We start from the raw sequence: 17,543 nt of genomic DNA, 5'->3' as shown, positions 1-17,543 counted from the left end.
TAGGCATACCAAATCAGAAACTCTGGGGATGGGGTCCAGCAATCTGTTTTAATAATCTCTCCAGGTGCTTCTCACATATAAAGTTTGAACACGGCTATTGGAGGCTTTACCAACCCAAACACCATTTCCCTTATTAATGAAAATAATCTGTTATTTTGGTGTCTTTTCATATACCTTTAGAATTGAGTTAAAATATAAAATTGTGAGAGAAGAGACTGGATCCCACATTTCTTGAGAGCACTTAAACTTACACAGTGCGCTCAAAATATTAAAATTTGATATGTCACATCACTCCATTCTCTGTGAAACTCCTGGATTGTTGGACCACTTATTGTTTAGCTTTCTCATCTGAGAAAAATTGCTGAGCACTTCTAACATACCTAGACCTATGCCAGGTGCTGAGAATATGGATATTTTTATTGAACTGAAAGAGATTTTTAAAAAAACTATTCACATTACAAAGCTTTGATGTTATTAAATAGCATATAAAATATGGTAAATTCCTAACATTTGCTTAAATGTTATGTTAATTAACAAGACAAACATATGTTAGTTGTGGGGACAAAGTACCTATTTGTGAGTTTACATTGGCAAAGAGGTCCAGAAGATGCAATATTCACTTCTAATTACTGAGATGAAATGCACTTGCCTCTCCCATGACAGCTTAGTATGTATATCAGCCCACAATGTGGACACAGTACTAGAAATAAAAAACTGTGGGTCTCTGTCCTCCACATGCTTCCCTACAGTGACGTGCTCTGAATGTACTGATGCAGCAAGCTCCATTCTGAAGGGTTCTAACAATAGAGGCACCTTCCAGTAAACTCAGAAATCCAAGGAACCCACATTTACAGCAAAATGAGCCTGTGCTATAAAACCCAAATAGCTTACTCTCTGATACAGCAAGTTATTTTGCATGAATCCCAGAGTGTATTAGTTTCTTATTGCTGCTGCAACAAATTAACCACAAACTTAGTGGCTTAAAACAATACAAATGTATTATCTACAGTTCTGGAGGTCAGAAGTCCTGAATCAGTCTCAGTGGGCTAAAACCTAGGATTTGGCAGGGCTGCATCCATTCTGGAAGCTCTAGAGGAGAATCTGTTTCCTTTACCTTTTCCAGCTTGTGGAGGCCACCTGCATTCCTTGGCTCATGGCCCCTTCTTCCACCTTCAAAGCGTGCAACTTAGCATCTTCCAATCTCTCTCTCCAACTTTACTTCCATTGTCACATCTCTCTCACCTTCCTGCCTCTCTCTTATAAGAATCCTTGTAATCACATTGGGCCTGCCCAGATAATCCAGGATCATTATCCCATCTCAAAATCCTTAATCACATTTGGAAAGTCTCTCATCAGGTAAGATAACATATTCACAGGTTCTGGGGATTAGGATGTGAACATTGTTGGGGATGGGTTGACACTGTTCAGCTACCCCACTGAGGGCGTACTTTCTGAATATGAAAAAATCTTTTGATGTACCATAGTTAGGAAATATGTGACTTGTAAACAGGGCAGGGAATGACCTTCTCACTTGCATTAACTGTGAGCCAGGATGAGACCAGGTGCCTTTTATACCCCCATCACAACAACCCTAGAAGGTAGCTTCCATCATTATCCTTTTCCAGATGAGAAGACAGACTCAGAGAAATTCAATTAACTTGCCCAGCACACATACCCCGTGTGTGGAACCTAGGTCAGCCTGATCCCAGAGCCCATGCTTATTCTTCTTATCCCACATCTCCTTCCCACAACAGAATGTCTCATCCTGAGCCTCTGCCTATGCCTAGATGAGGGGCTAGGGTTACAAATGGAGTGTTTGCCTTTCCATGTCATAGTGAGTCTTTTTTTTTCTTCTTTAATCAATTTCTTTACATGTAGAATAGCATAACAGTTAAGGGAGTAGACTCTCGAGCCAGGCTTCCAGCAAACAAACTCCAGCTTGCCACTTACTAGCTGTGTGACCTTGGGCAATTTACTCAACTGCTCTCTGTCTCTGTTTCCTCATCTATAAAATGGCAATCATAATTGTATATGCTCTCATAGAGTTTTAGGAAGATAAAATCAGTCAATACAGATAAAATATCTAAACCAGTACCTACTCTAAGTGTTTGCTATACCTTGTTAAATAAAAGCATGGTGGAAAGTCAGGGACAAAGGTGCTACTGGGTGAGGGGAAAGAATGAGAGGTTCTTTATCACAACCCACAGCTGGCCCCTGGCAGAGCATATTAAATGGCATCAAGGTCTAAGTTCCTCATTCTTTTTAATGGAATGGATAAAATACATTCCTCATTCTATAGGACAGTTATGAGAATAAAATAAGTTAAAACATGGAAGGCACTTAGAACAGTACCTTATCATCATTTTTGTTATCAACATTAATAAACTGGTGGTTGTGAGGGTGCTTAATTAAATATGCTCACCTCAAGCAACACAAAAAACTCAATAAACTAAAAATTAACCACAAGTCCTGAGAGTAATTACAATGTTCTATTTGTATTTTCTTCCTCTGGATAAACTGAGGAAGAAAAGAATTAGGGAAAGACACTTCTAGAACAGCACTACATATCTATTTCTTAAATCCTATTAGGAACTTCCAAATTAATACTGAGTGCTCAAAGCACTGCTCAGCTGTAGATAATGAAATCAGAATAATGGTATGTTAGAATCCTCCAGCTACACACACACACATTCAGGCCAGCTCCCTCCCTGGTCTTTCCGTCTGTCCATCTACTCATCTTGTATTTACTAAATGCTGACTACAGGCCCAGTCACCAAAATGACAGACACTTAGGATACTCAAGTGAAAGACATGGTATTTCCTTCAAGAAGATGAGTAAACAGACAACCACAAGAGAGTGTTATGTTAAAAGCAGGCACAGGACACTTGGGGACACAAAAGATGATAGGCACCTCATTATGTCAACACTTTGAGGAAACAAGTGACCTGAATATTAGAGGTCACACTGCCCAGGAAGGGGCAAGCGGGAGATCAGTCCTGGCAGACTGGACAGTACTTTATCTGTAAATAAGTACTTTGTATATTACCAAAGTACAAAGGCATGAAAATACACGGCCTCTTTGGCATACTACAAGGTATCTGGTCTCGCTGGGGCATAGAGTTTGAGTGGCCAAGTGGCAGGAGAGGATGGTAATCAGATCTTGAAGGATCTTCTATTCCGTGCTAAAGAGTATGGAGAGGGAAATGGGAAGGCAATGACAGTTTTAAACACGCATGACTGAAGAGACAGACAGACGTGGAGGTTGTTGCCACCTTTGAAAGACAGTGAACGATGGCCAACACATAAGACAGTGTGTATATGCTGCCCTGGGTGGGAAGCAGTGGATGCTTCCTGCTGATCTTGGCCCTGAGCTCTTTCTACTTTGCTTTAAATTCTAAGTGGCCTATGGACTTTTCTTCATTCCTTCTTGGTTCTGCAACATGTGTGTGCCCTTAGGGCTGTGTAAAAATAGGCCCAGGGCCCAGGGAAGAGGCAACTCAGCTGCCCAAGGATCTCAGACACTCCCCAGGCATGTGGCCGGCTTTCTGGCAGCTGTTGGGAGGGCTCAAGGTCACTGGGCCTGGAAATCTGATCCCACTGCAGATGGCCTTTTCCTGGCCCAGGAGGCTCTGGAGAGAATGCAGCCAGAGGTACCTGGCGCCAGGGCCCTTCGAGGCCAATTCAAGGAGCTGCCTTTCACAAGGGGCCACCTGCCCCTGTTTCAGCTTTCATGTTCCCATCAGCAGGTCAACTCAGGCCCTTTCCAGAAATATTCCATCTCCTCCCTTTTTGCTAACTCTCAGCTAAACCTAACTGGTTCTGCTGTATCTGCAGATGAAAACTAAGGAGAACAAGGCTTAGTGAGGTGGAGACTATTTTTATGATACCCCTTCTCTGTCACAGAGGTAAACACCATATCTCTGAAAATAGACTTGGGTTCGAGCTCCAACTCTGCCTCTCCGTAGGTAAATAATCTGGGACCAAGAGCAACCTTTTAAATCCTCAGTCCCCATGTACAAAATATAGACAATAACTGCATCTTTATCATAGGGCTGCTTTGGGTGATTGAGTAGGCTCTCAGCACATCGTCTGGTGCATAGTGAGTGATCAATAAATGTTAGCTCATTAAAATCTCATGGTAACCCTGCGAGGTGTTGTTCTCTTCCACATTTCTCACAGAAGGAAGTGAAGTGCTAAGGCCAAGTGGATTATCCAGGGCCACTTATGATGGGACTGAGCGAGACTGACCACACTGTTCTGTGACATGAGATCTCTCAGGGGTTTCCTTTGAGTCCAGTGCTATCATTCAGAGAGATGTAGGTATACAAATGAATTCAAACCCCACTAAACAAGCCCCCACCCAAAAGCAGAGTTGGCTGTTCCCGAGGCATGTCTGTTTTTTAACAAATGGTTAAGTCCCTTGAAAAATCATCAAAAGAGCTAACATCTACTGAGGCCAGCAACTCTGTGGCCAGCAACGTGCCAGCACTTCATGTAGATTGTCTTGTGGAAGCCTTAAAACAACCCCATGGGGCAAGTACTGTTACTACCTCTGTTATAGGAACTGGCTACCTTAGAGACTAAGGGACACACCTGGGTTACAAGCAGTTGGCGTTCCCAGCCCTTGCTCTCAGCTGTGATGCCTTGCAGAGGTCAGAGGTAAGACCTAATCCGACTTCACAGAAAAGAGACTGAGGAGGACCAGAGAAAGGAGGGCTGGAGCCAAGAGCAGAGCTGAAACCTGACACTGCCATGTTCCTTCCTAGGCTGCATCCCGCTGCATCTCCCCAGGTGCTGGCCTCCTGCAAGGGGCAGCTATGGTGGCCCTGTCCTGGGCTACCTACCCCTACTTATAGCAGATTTTATCACTCATATATGGGGTTCCACAGCTTTTATTTGGGAAAATGAGGGGTTCTGCTTATGGAATAGAAGTTAGAAAATCACTGCCTGGCCCTTCTCTGTGCCTAAGTGCAGATTCCTACTGTCTTAGGAACTCCAGTGCTGGCATTTTCCATAGAGCTCCCTGAAAGGACAGGGTGAGAAGAAGGGCTGTGCCCTATGCAGCAGGGGCACCAAACCTGGAGTCTATGGAGCCCCAGGGCATACATGAGCTGGCCTCTGGGGTTCATGATCTGCTCAGGTTGTATGCAAAATTCTGGGGTAAGTGCAATTTGGGGAGGAGAGAGCTAGAAGATTTCTGAAGGGTTCTCAGATTTCCAAAAGGTTCTATGTCCCCCAAAACATGAATGATCACTGAAAGAAATCTTCATTATCATAGTAACTGCCATATACTGAGTGCTGATTATATGCCAGGAGAATAGGGATAATAAGATCACCCGCATCAAAGGGCTGTTGGGAGGATGAACTAAGGGGACATGCTGTATTTGTAAAGCACTTAGAATGGTGCTTGGCACAAGGCAAACACTGTAAGCTTTGGTTATATTTTATCACTTTAATTAATATTATCCATTATTATCATTTTCATTGCCTCATTAGTCTTCATGAAAACTTTATGAGGTATGTATTATTATCAACCCCACTTCATAGAACAGGAAATATGAGGCTTCAAAGAGTCAAGTAATTAGCTCAAGGCTGCAGAATAGCAGAAAAGGAATTAGAAACCTGGCCTGGCTGGTCCCCAAGCTCAGGCTGGCCCTCAGTCTAGATGCACTGAGGGAAGAAGGCAAGAGGACTCCTTGAAGAGCCCAGGAGGAAGCAGGGGCTCAGCGCTGGGAGGCTCAGCTGACTCCAGGTCCAAGATCAGCTAAAGGGGAAAGCAGGCCTGGGGCTTTTTTGCTGAAAAGGCAAGCAAGCCTCCCTAACTTTGCACTTCTCCTAATCAACAACAGACAGCCAAGCTGCTTAAAATAATAACGATGAAAAAAGAAAAGCACCCCCTGCCACTGGCTATTCCCAGGCTCCAAAGTGAGCCAATGCCCCCAATGTCTTGAGTACAGTGAGTTCAAATTGGGAAGCAGGGCCGCCCCAGCACCCGCTGGCTAACCTCCAAGCAATGTTTTTCCTTCCACACTAACAGATAACTCTGCTGAACACTTGAAAGCCAAAGAGATGCCCCTTGGTTGCCATGGCAATGTTAAATAGACAAAACATTTTAACCAGCTCTGACGCACACACACAAACTTATTTAAGGGCCAAGGGGATGAATTTGGTGGGGGAGAGGGAATGGGGTGGGAGTGTTGTCTCTAAAGCTCCATCTCCAAGGATTTGGCCCCAAAAGCATCTGGGTCAGACTGAAACAGGGCAAAGCGCTCCTTAAAAACAAGCCAAGGCTGGGCTTGCTCCAGGAAAGGGAAGCCACTGCTGTGCCTCTCTGCCTTTGGGTTACAGACCTGGTGCCATTTTACCAGGGCCAAGAGGAGGGCGGCACTGAGGGTTACAAATGCTGATGGAAAAGCATCAGGCTTGAGTCCTAGGGAGAGCATCTCAGTTTCTCACCCAAAAGGTGTGAGTGTTACGCCAGCCCACAGCAGAGTCAGGAGGACTGAATGTGTGATGGGCTCATAAGCCTTAAAGCACTGTGTAGATGCATATTAGTGCTAATATAAAAATATTAACAGCCGTTTCCAACCGGGTTGTGTTTCCATTTCCCAAATTTCATGGCTGAACTTCTGTCCACAGGAATTGATGACCTTGAATTTTTTCCTTTAGAAAACTTTGTTCTGAGGTTTCTCCCCCATATGTAGGAATCTGTGTGATGAAGCATGCACAAGGCTTGTCCCAGGTCTGAAAAGACCTCTGTGCCTATGAGTCTGTTGCACTGTGGGCTCTTCCATGCCCCTCCTTTCACCCCAGGTACAACAGGACAAGGAGTTGATGCTGCCCAGAGGCTAGAAGAGCCTCACCAGACACAGTTCATGGCAATTTGGTACAATCAATGGATGACTGTTTGTAAAACCTTCCTCTGTGGGATCCATGATTTCCTCAAGTAAACCCATTCTCCAGAAATGGGTTCCATGCCTGGCTGTCTCCACTTGGAATCCTCTTTCACCCATCATCTCTTCTGGTGAACTCTCTGACCTTTCAAGACTCACCCTTTAGAAGTTATTTAGGAACCTTCCTTGCCCTGGGGGTAGAATGGGTCCCCACAGTGCCATGCACAGGTGTCTGTGGGAGCAGCTGCAATAGTCTATTCTTCTAATTGTTCTCTGGTCTCTTGCCCACTTATCTGAGTTCTTTGAGGGCAGGGATCACATCTTGGTCACCTGTGTATTCAGCTTGGCCTAGTCCAGCATCTCACATTAGTAGGCACTCTGTGACTGCTTGCTGATTGACAGTCTAAAAGTACACAATGCCAAGCCCATTATGATTATGCACTGCTGCCCCTGGAATCCTCTAGGTCATATTCCACAAATGTCTGCTTTTACTTCCCTATCCTCTGGGAAGACAGCAGGAGTTACAGCAGAGAACAGAGCAGCTGGGCAGCCTAGTGGGTTAGGAAGAATGAAGGGAGGGAGGAAAAGGTGCCTTCTTCCAGGGCTTGCTCCTCCTACAAAGCTCATGCTCCTAACCTACTCGTGAGCTGAGGATACAAACTGACCCACTGAAAACTGGAATAGCACCCACTCCATTCCTGCTCTGAAATAAAACTCCTTTTGTCTCTATTATTAAAGGGCCCTAAAGGTGCTCTATCTGTTTTCTTAGGGAGTGACTGCATTAACTCTATGCTGATTATTTTTTTTTCCTAGCAGGGCCCGTTACCCTCCTAACAGGATACACTTCCCAAGTTCTCATCTCATTGTGTGTCATCTTCCTTCTGCCATGCTTTCTACATATCTTCTCCTTTGGTATCCTCCAAACAGGCAATATTTAGCGAACAACAAATGTTTATTATTGGCCACCCAGATAAAGTCTAATTGGGAGGTTAACCACCTAGGAATCTAGAAATGGTGGCTCACACCCTATGTCATCTTCTCAAATTATACTTCCCATGAGCAAAAATGCTTTAACTCTATATATGCTTGTGTGCACACAGGTGTCCTATTAGCCAGAAAATCATCCATGCCTGTCTATCGAAAGAACTTCCTGTGTAATCTAGTGAGTTCTGCCTTATGAACTTGTCATTGTTTTGTGATGTAGGGGCAACAACAATGATCCTATTGTCCTTCTCATCATCCTATTCATTTCCTACAGAATAGAATGACTGTGGCAGAGGTTCTCACATTTTCCTGGACTCACATCCTGTACGCTGAACTACTCTCTGCTAGGCTTACCACAAGACTGTGTCTGCCTCCCTACCCCTAAGCTGGAACTAATTATCACAGACAATTATAGGATTTTATATTCTTGTGTTCTAAAAAAAAAAAAAAACACACACAGTTCACACACACAAAAACAAAAACAAAACAATATAGCACTGGCATGGCTGAAAGAGTTATAGAGAAACTGCAACACTGCATTGGTGCTATGGTAGTATTTATAAGTAACTTATTTGCATATGGAAATAAATTTGCAAAGAAGAATCTGAAATGACAATATTACAGGTTGAACATCTCAAATCTAAAAATCTAAAATCTAAAATATGCCAAAATCCAAAACTTTTTGAGCATGACATGAGGCTCAAGGGAAGTGCTCAGTGAAACACTTTGGATTTTCAGATTTGGGATGCTGTAAGTATAATGTAAATATTCCAAAATCCAAAACATTTCTGGTCCCAGATATTTCAGATTAGGGCTACTCAATCTGTATAAGCTTGGAAGTAGACTCTAACAACACGCAAAACCTCCAATAGAAGGTGCTTAGAATACAGGTGCACCAAATAGAATAAAAGTTTGACAATTTCCACATATCAGTTCTACACACACATTATAATGGCCTGGGGCAATTGCATCAGTATCTATCCTGGAGGGAAATAATACATCTGTTTCATATGAAGATAGGACTACATGTGTAGCATGCCTGCACTAAAATTAAGTCTTCTATCATCCAAATTTTCTCAATTATTAATACCCTAGACAGCTGCAGTAGCTGCAGCAAAAATAGCAGCCCAGCTTTTCCAAAAGTCAAAGCAGCCATGAGATGTCAGCCTGGGGACTTTCCTATGTAAGAAGTGGTTGGTCTTTGGATCAAAAAGAAAGAAAACCTTCAGTGGAACAACAACAACAAAAACTTGTTTCAGAATATAAACTGGAAAATGACTCCCTTTCCATACATACACTGACATCTTTATATTCAAAATGTGCATTAAAAAAAGCCAACTAAAATGGCTGCCTACTTGCCCAAGTCACTGGGATAACAATTCAGAAAACTAAACAGTAAAGCCAAGGAATGCCAATCACTTTGGTTTATTCTGAAATGAGACCTATCAAACTGTGCCTACTCAAAGGAGGTAGGATAGGGTTACAGAAGCAAATTAAGCTTTTTTTTATTTTAGATTTCTGGAAGCAAATGAACATCCAGCAAAAAATAGTTGTCCTTAAGTTTCCACCTTCATGTTTTAAATAGGTTATTAGTGTTATCTTAACGGACTCTGGAAACATAGTTTTTTTGTAAATATTCATTCTTGAAATGTGTTTTGAAGTGAAAAACTAAGCCAATGTTTTCTGAACTCAACAATGACCATAAATTTTAATTCAAAGATTATGTGCAGGACATGCAATAAGAAAAAGAACAGATTTTTAAAAGATTAGTTTTGGGGGTTATGTATAAAGCTATAATATCAGAACTTAAATGCATCATGCCAGAGAGAATATCACTTGCAAAGGTTATGTTGAAAAGCTTCAGATGTGACTGCATATTTCACATTTCCTGTCACAGTTCTGATTTCACATCATTCTAACCTTTAAAGGCAATCTGACCACATGCTCCAGTTTCTGATTAGTAAGATACCATCACTTCATCCGTGCCTCAGCTCCATACACAAACACATATTGATGTGGGTCTTTGAGGAAGCAGAACGAGCCATAGCAGTTCAAGTACTAAACATGTATATGTTTGTACCAGTTCTGCATAATTTGTGTCTAAGAACAAGGACAATATTTCACTTTAACTGTCTCACAATCTACATAAAAATCATAGCCATTTTTCAATAAATGCCAACAAATGTCAGAAAAGCAGAACACAGCTACTTGGAAATAGCTGTGAGTTTATTAATATAATCCCCTGGAGTAAAGCATCTGGTATGAATGTTTTCAAGATGGTCAATATCATTTAGAGGCAGGGCTTGCTGACAGAACTCAAACATTTACTACCTATGCACCACTTACCATTTGGGATCTGTTCTTCGGACAGCCATTGATGTCTTCAATCTTTTCATTTGCTGAAAAAGGAAACACAAGTCAGAAAAATAAATCACCAGAGAGACACTTTCAGTAGTGATGTTCAGGACACTTGAGGCAACCAAGTCCTAAGGCCCATACCAGGGTTTGTCCAATCAGTGCAGGCATGTGAAATACTGAGACACATCTAGCAAGCTTCAGGACTTACTCATCGAGCTGCCGTCCTCCAGGGACAGCTGGGGCAAGGTCGTCATCTAAAACAGAGACAACTGCATCGATGACAGTCTTGGAGTGATGGGGCATCGTGGAAATGCTTGGAGACTGGGAAAGAGAGTGAGCTAGCTGTGATTGTGCTTTAGGCTCTTGGAAAGGCAAATACAACTGTCACAAAAGACAGAATAGTTCAGAGTGGATCAGTCCAGCTACAACTCAGCTCCCAGGGAAAAAAGCCACAAATGAAAGCGTCTCACTCCATCTTTGGCCAGACTAATATTGCTTTTGTTTGTCCTAATAACTATTCCCAAAGCAGTGGCAAATGGGGAAAATGAGAAAGTGAGACTTCATCACTTTCTCACTATGTGACTTGACCAATGCCACACAGTAAGTCCAAATTAGATCAAGGGACACACATATGTGAAGTCATAATAGCACCCAGCTACTTAGAGAAGTAATAGAAAGAGGTTGCATTGCATTCACAGGAAATCAAGTACTAATACAAAGGGGGACTGGCCCAGCTTCCCTGGGTGAATGCAGTTCATTGTAAGTATGGAGGAGTCCCTGGCATAACACAGTCCAAGATATCTATGGAGAGACTGTGTTTGAGAATACAGCAGCACAAGAAAGGCCGTAGCATAGTGGTTAGAACACTGACTTTGGAGGCAAAGATACGTTAGTGTGAATTCCAGCTGCAGAGCTTCTTAGCATGTGACATCAGGCATGTCACTCGACCTCTTTGGGTCACAGTTTCCTCATCTATAAAACACAGTTAATACTACCTGCTTCACAAGAGAAGCAATTAGAATTAGATGATGCCAGTAAAATGCTTAGCACAGTGCCCAACACGTAGTAAGTATTCTCTAAATGGTAGTATCATTAACCCAATAATACGTATTGTATATAAAAATTGTCCTTTTGATATCTCTGTCTCAGTTTGGAAACTCAGCTAGGGCTCCACAGTAAAGGACTAAGGGTTAGCTTCCTCTTGAAACCTTTATATGCTCCCTCTGCAATCCCATGTCCTCACCCACAGAAGGGAAAGATACATTCAGGCCTCTGTCCTCACAGCACCCTGTACCTGCCTCTGTTTTGTTCTTAATCATCCAATACATAATTCCTCCTTTTCTTGTTTCCCCAAAATATGCTGTGAGAGCCTGGCAGACATGTATAGTTTACCTTTCACATCTGTATCCTTTGAGCTCAATAACTGCTCACAAAATTGAATTCCCCAAATAAAATCATACCATATTTTAATAAATATGATACCTAAAACTTCCAAAAAGAGAAAAGCCATTGGAAACTGTCTGAAAAAGATAATAGAATCAAAGTGTCCCAAGCCTCCAAGATTTTAGAAACCTGAATCATTATCTCAAATTGAATTCATTTTTTCTCTGTTTCTATCTTGAGAGACAAGTGAAAATTAAGAAGCAAGCTAGTGGCAGAAAATTGTTTAAAAATCTAATTACCATAAGACAGACTGGTTAGTATATATTCAGTCTAATCTACACCTTTTTTTTAGAACCTGCCAGAAGTAATAGATGTTAAGGTTTATGACCCACCTGGGAAAATCCCAATCTTCAGAGATCTAATTGCATTTTCTCAACTCCTCTTAATATAAGAACACTAGGATAGGCATTGTAGAAAGCCTTGCTCCCAAAAGAGGTGCCATGAAAAGCACAAACAAGATGCCCACTGAATGGAATAACTCATAGATGTTTGTTCTTCTGTTTATTAGAAAATATAATGAGCCAGAATATATTGCTAGCTTGTAAACTTCATAAGAATAGAGATTCTTATCTGCTTTGTTTTCTACAGTCACCCCAGAGCTTAGCACAGTGTCTGGCACACAGGAGCCACACAATAAATACTTGTTGAGTGGAACTAAGAAATAAGTCTTCTGAATATCTCAATGAATCAAGAAATCTTGATTCTTGAACACTGAGATGAATCAAGAAATCTTGATTCTTGAACACTGAGATGAATCAAGAATAGCTGCCTATTTTCAGGCAGCTATCCTTCCACTTGTAATACAGATGTACATACTAAAGTCCAAAAAAACCAAACACTTGACAGATGGCACTCTTCCATACCTGGGAAATTATGGCAGGCATGAGCTCTGACCTTGGATTTTGACACTCAACATTGGAGAGAATAAATATGCCGCTTTTGAGAATCAAGGCCAGTCAAGGTGTCTTCCAAATGGATACTCATGATGGCCAAAGTCATAAGTCATTGGATTCTGATCAATACCCAGTTCAGCATTAGGTCATTAGTGCTCATTACAGTGAAGGATGGATAACTGTGATCCTAATAAGTCATTTGGGACACTTTAAAGATTCTTTATATGCCACCTGAATAATGAAACCAAAGGGCTTGGTCTAATTTCTCATCTAATTCCTTTTCATGGTCTGTCACCTAAACCCAGTCAGGTGCTCTTTGAATTTAAATATCATGGCTCTTACAAGCCTAATACTTCCATTTTACAAAAGTCAAAATAAACTGATGGGGTAAAGCCTAAATATAACCACTCTAAAGAGTACACGGGAAGAGATGAATCAAATGACTAATCCAATCTCAAAATAAATAATTAATAAAATTACAAAATGAGTTTTGGGCCTCCTAGTTTCCAGTTTCATATACTTGAAATACTTCTCCTATACTTAAATTCCCAGGAATTCCTATGGTTGTCATAAATAATTAGAGTGCTAATAGCAGCTCTGATTCTGCTGGTAAGAAGGAAGAGCTTGGTCTTCAAAGCTGAATTTAGTAACTCAGGGCAGGGGGTCTTTGGCTGCATCCCAAAAGCAGATAATCAAAGAAACAAAGGCACTTATCCCCAAAGTCCTCATCTGTGATTAAAACTGGCATCCTTAAGTGCCAATGGTTATTTATCCCAGCGTATTCAAGACTTTCTTAGCCCCACTAATGCAGTAACCTGCCTGCATGCAAGGTGACTAGTTAGTGACTGGAAAGCATCAGTGCACTTTTAAAATAAGAACAGTGATATCAAGCTTATTACTTTTCAAAAGACTTCATTAAAGGATTCAGAACATTTCAACATAGCTTGTGCATCTATGCACTTATCATCCCTGGCAGTTAACAATCCTGCCAATGGGAAGAGACAAAAACTGGCTCCCCAGAAAGGTAAATGACTTACCCAGGGTCACATAATGGTAGTAGATCATCAACAGAAAGAAGGGATAGTCCTACATGTTGTCTGAATTTCCTGGTTGTGTTCAGAGGCAGCCCAAATGGTGGTGGAAAAGAAGCTGCTATCAGGTCTTCCCACTTCTAAGAAGAAATTCTCTCTCTCTCTTTGCTCCCTTTTTCTCCAATCCTCCTTTGTTCATCTTTTCCTTCCTCTCTCAACTCTTATCCCCTTTTCTCCCACCCCTTCTCTCTCCCTCCCTGCTTCCCTTGCTCCAACCTCTTCTGGCATCCTCCCTGTGTGACAGCAACGTAAGCAAAGGAGGGAGGCCTGTCTCTCTCTTGATTCATGCTGTTTATCCTGGCCTCTTAAACCTTCTTAATAATTCACAGAGATGCCACTGTGATGGGCTGGCAGGCAACAGCCAACTTGGGGAAGCTCATGACTCAAAAAGATAATCACACTAACAAGACGCTGAACACACAGATCCAACCTTAGCCACCAAAGGAAGGCTCCTAAAGAGCAGCAGCAAAAGGCCCACTTTCTTCTGCCTTATAGAAGATGATGGCGGAAAAGTCCCAAACAATCCCACCATCTAGGAAGCCCAGCTCCAGGGGTGTCTGGGATAGATGAAGACTTAAGAACAGCGCATGTGAAAAGCATTTAAGGCCAGGCATGTGGCTCACACCTATAATCCCAGCACTTTGGGAAGCCGAGGTGGGCAGATCACTTGAGGCCAGGAGTTCCAGACCAGCCTAGCCAATATGGCAAAACCCTGTCTCTACTAAAAATACAAAAATTAGCTGGGCATGGTGGTGTATGCCTACAATCCCAGCTACTGGGGAGGCTGAGGTGGGAGAATTGCTTGAACCCAGGAGGCAGAGGCCTCAGTGAGCCAAGATCGTAACACTGCACTCCAGCCTGGGTGACAGAGTGAGACTCTGTCTCAAAATAAAACAAAACAAAAACCATTTAAGTTTTTCCTTGAAGTTACACATCAGATGTTACTTCTCAGCCTGAAAAATCAACTCTTCAACCACTAGCCCTTGTTCTTAGGCTAAAGCCCAGAATTCATTGCCTTATACCTGGTGGCCCTGCCCGACTTTGCCTTGCTGGCCCTCTGGCTCTCCTCTCCTCTCTACACACTATTTTCTCTGCTGGGAATGCCCTCCCTGACTGCTTTGCCTGTCTCACTCTTAATAAAGTCTGGAGTCTTGGCTTATAGGTAAGTTCCTTGAGGAACCTTTCTGTGATTGACACCCTCCCACCATCCCCACTCCATCATAGGTCGGGTCTTAGCACCTGACCCATAATGGAGTGGGTCCTCAACCATGCCATCATCACTACACTCCTCCTGGGCCTGGAAAGCGGCTGTCCCTTAAAAGGCACAATCTTGCTGCCTACAAATTTTGATAGGCCTTCATTTAGATATGTTTTCTTTTTAACTTTTCATTTTGATACAACTTCAAACTTACAGAAAAGTTACAGGAATAGTATAGAGAATTCCCACATACATCATCCATTCTCCTTTCCTTTCTCCCTCTCCTCCCCTCCTTTATCTGTAAGGCACACATATCATCTTTCTTCTGAGCCATTTCAGAGTAAGCCACATAGATTATGCCCTTTGCTTCTTATGCTTAGTGTTTATTTCCAAAGAACTAGTATATTGTCTTCCATGGTACAGCTATAAATTCTGGCAATTTAACATTGATTTAATTCCAACATTCCAGTTTTGCCAATTGAGTAAAAAATGTCCTTTAGACCATGTTATTGCTCTGCACAGGATGCAGTTCAGGATCACGTAGTGCATTTAGCTGTCACATCTCTTTAGTCTCCTTCATCCTGGAACAGTTTCTCAGCCTTTGTCTTCCACAGCATTCACATTTTTGAACAATGTAGCCCAGTTTTTTTTTAATAGAATGTTCCACAATTTGGGTTTGTCTGAGATTCCTTAGGATTAGTTTCAGGTTTTCCATCCCTGACTGGAATATAGCATAACTGATGTTGTGTTCTTCTCAGGGTATCACCTCAGGAAGCACATGACGTCCATCTGTCCCTCACCAGTGATGTAATTTTGATCACCTAGTCATGATGTGATCTGGATACTCCAATTAGTGCTTACTTTGTTTCCCCTTGCAGCTAATAAGCAATCAATAGAGAGATATTTTGAGACTATGCGAAAATCCTGCTCCTCCTCAAATTTCCCCCTCTAGATTTCAGCATCCGTTGATGATTCTTGCCTTAACTCCCATTCACCAGATGGTTGCAACTCCCTCTATCAGTCAGCGTTCTCCTGTAGAGTCCAGCCCTCTCTTCTCCTCCATTGATATATCTATTTTTAAATGTATCTATTTATTATTATAGGCTTGTGGATTCCTATTTTATTTAGTGGCTATAATCCACTGTTGTCTTCAATTGATTTTGATGTTCACACTGTCCCCAGATTGGATTATTCTTTGTAGCCCTACAGGGAATGACACTACCAAGGGGAGGACTTAATAAAAGAAGAGCTGCTGTGGTCTGAATGTTTGTATCCTCCCAAAATTCATATATTCAGGTTTAATCCCTAATGTAATGGTGTTTGGAGATGGGGCCTTTGGGAGATAATTAGGTCATGAGGGTAAAGATCTCATGAACAGGATTAGTTTCCTTATAAAACAGGCCCAAGAGAGCTTGATCATGCCTTCCACCATGGAAGGACACGGTGAAAAGATGGCTGTCTGCAAATGAGGAAGTGGGCCCTCCCAAGACATAGAATCTGCCAGCACCTTGATCTTTGACTTCCAGCCTCCAGAATCATAAGAAATAAATGTCTTTTGTTTATATGCCACTCAGTCTGGTATTTTGTTATAGCAGTCTGAATCTAAGAAAAGAGCTTTTGAAGGATTCCAACTCTCCACCATTAGAACTAGTGCCTGAAAAGGTAGTAAGCTGCCCATCACAGGAAGTAATTAATAGAGGTTGTTGACTACTTTTTATAGAAGCAATTCATTCATCAGATCGGAGCTTTTAAAGGTCCTTTCCAAACCTGACAGTTGAGAGCTGTGGTAGATCCCTAGAAAGTAGAAAGGTGTGACATACAATTTAGAGGAATGTTTAGTGGAGTACTAAATGTTGAGAAGGGGAAACATTCGGGCTACCTATTGGAAACAATCCAACCCAGGCTGGTAGTGAATAAAATTCTTATTCCTAATCCTCTCAACTTTTCGTGAACATCACTGCATGCAAGGCACCATGCTAAATGTTGGGAACCCAGAAAGGAAGACAACTAAGACCCAGGCCCAAGACAGCAGCTGGTGGGATGATAGAGGGAGGTCCCTCTGGTTCTGTGTGGGGGAGCTAGGAAAGGTCTCAAAGAGAAACTCACTTTTCAAGAATAAGTAGGAGCTTGCCAGTCAAAGAACAAGTATAGCCACTAGAATTCTGTCCAGTATAAGATGAAGTCAGTAAGATTCCAATTCTGGGAAAATTTTATGTAGATATATATAAAATTTTATGTAGAAAATTTTATGTAGATATATATAAAATTTTATGTAGAAAATTTTATGTATGTATATATAGATATATGAATATCTATATATACATACATATGTGTATATTAAATATGTGTACACATACAAATATATTTTTACATTTTCTTTTAATGGGCATGTATGGGGGAAAGCATGGACTTGAAAAGCAAAGTGTTCAAATGGCCAATAGTTCAGCATCCTAGTCAGAAGATGCTTCTCCCCCCTCTCACCAAGAGACCTGTGTTCATCAGACAATCTAAGAGTAAATGCTCTGAGCTGGCTGATAGACAACTGAGGAAAGAAGTCACACAGGAGATGCCTACAACTGCTGTCTTCTCACTCCTTTTAGCCTGTTCTCTACATACAGAGCAGAGTTTCCAAGCCCCAGCACAGCCAGTCTGGTGAGAGAGTCACATGCTGATATCCAGCCT

At 41.9% G+C, this 17,543-nt stretch overlaps 1 protein-coding gene across 13 annotated transcripts in view; it reads right to left on the bottom strand.

Annotated features, from left to right (window-relative positions):
* The window catches only part of NAV2 (neuron navigator 2), a 773,425-nt gene that overhangs the window by 265,596 nt on the left and 490,286 nt on the right, over window positions 1-17,543 (bottom strand). For all 13 annotated transcript variants that reach the window (XR_008538002.2, XM_054662160.2, XM_508328.8 and 10 more), the window contains one exon: window positions 10,225-10,277. Coding sequence is in view for 12 of the 13 variants with exons in the window: in XM_054662160.2 (XP_054518135.1) it covers window positions 10,225-10,277 (53 nt within the window). In the remaining variant the exon portion in view is untranslated. The remainder of the gene's footprint in view (window positions 1-10,224; window positions 10,278-17,543) is intronic.

This window comes from Pan troglodytes, chromosome 9 (assembly GCF_028858775.2).
Source record: "Pan troglodytes isolate AG18354 chromosome 9, NHGRI_mPanTro3-v2.0_pri, whole genome shotgun sequence".
Lineage (NCBI taxonomy): Eukaryota > Metazoa > Chordata > Mammalia > Primates > Hominidae > Pan > Pan troglodytes.
This window is presented reverse-complemented; position numbering and strand designations above follow the sequence as displayed.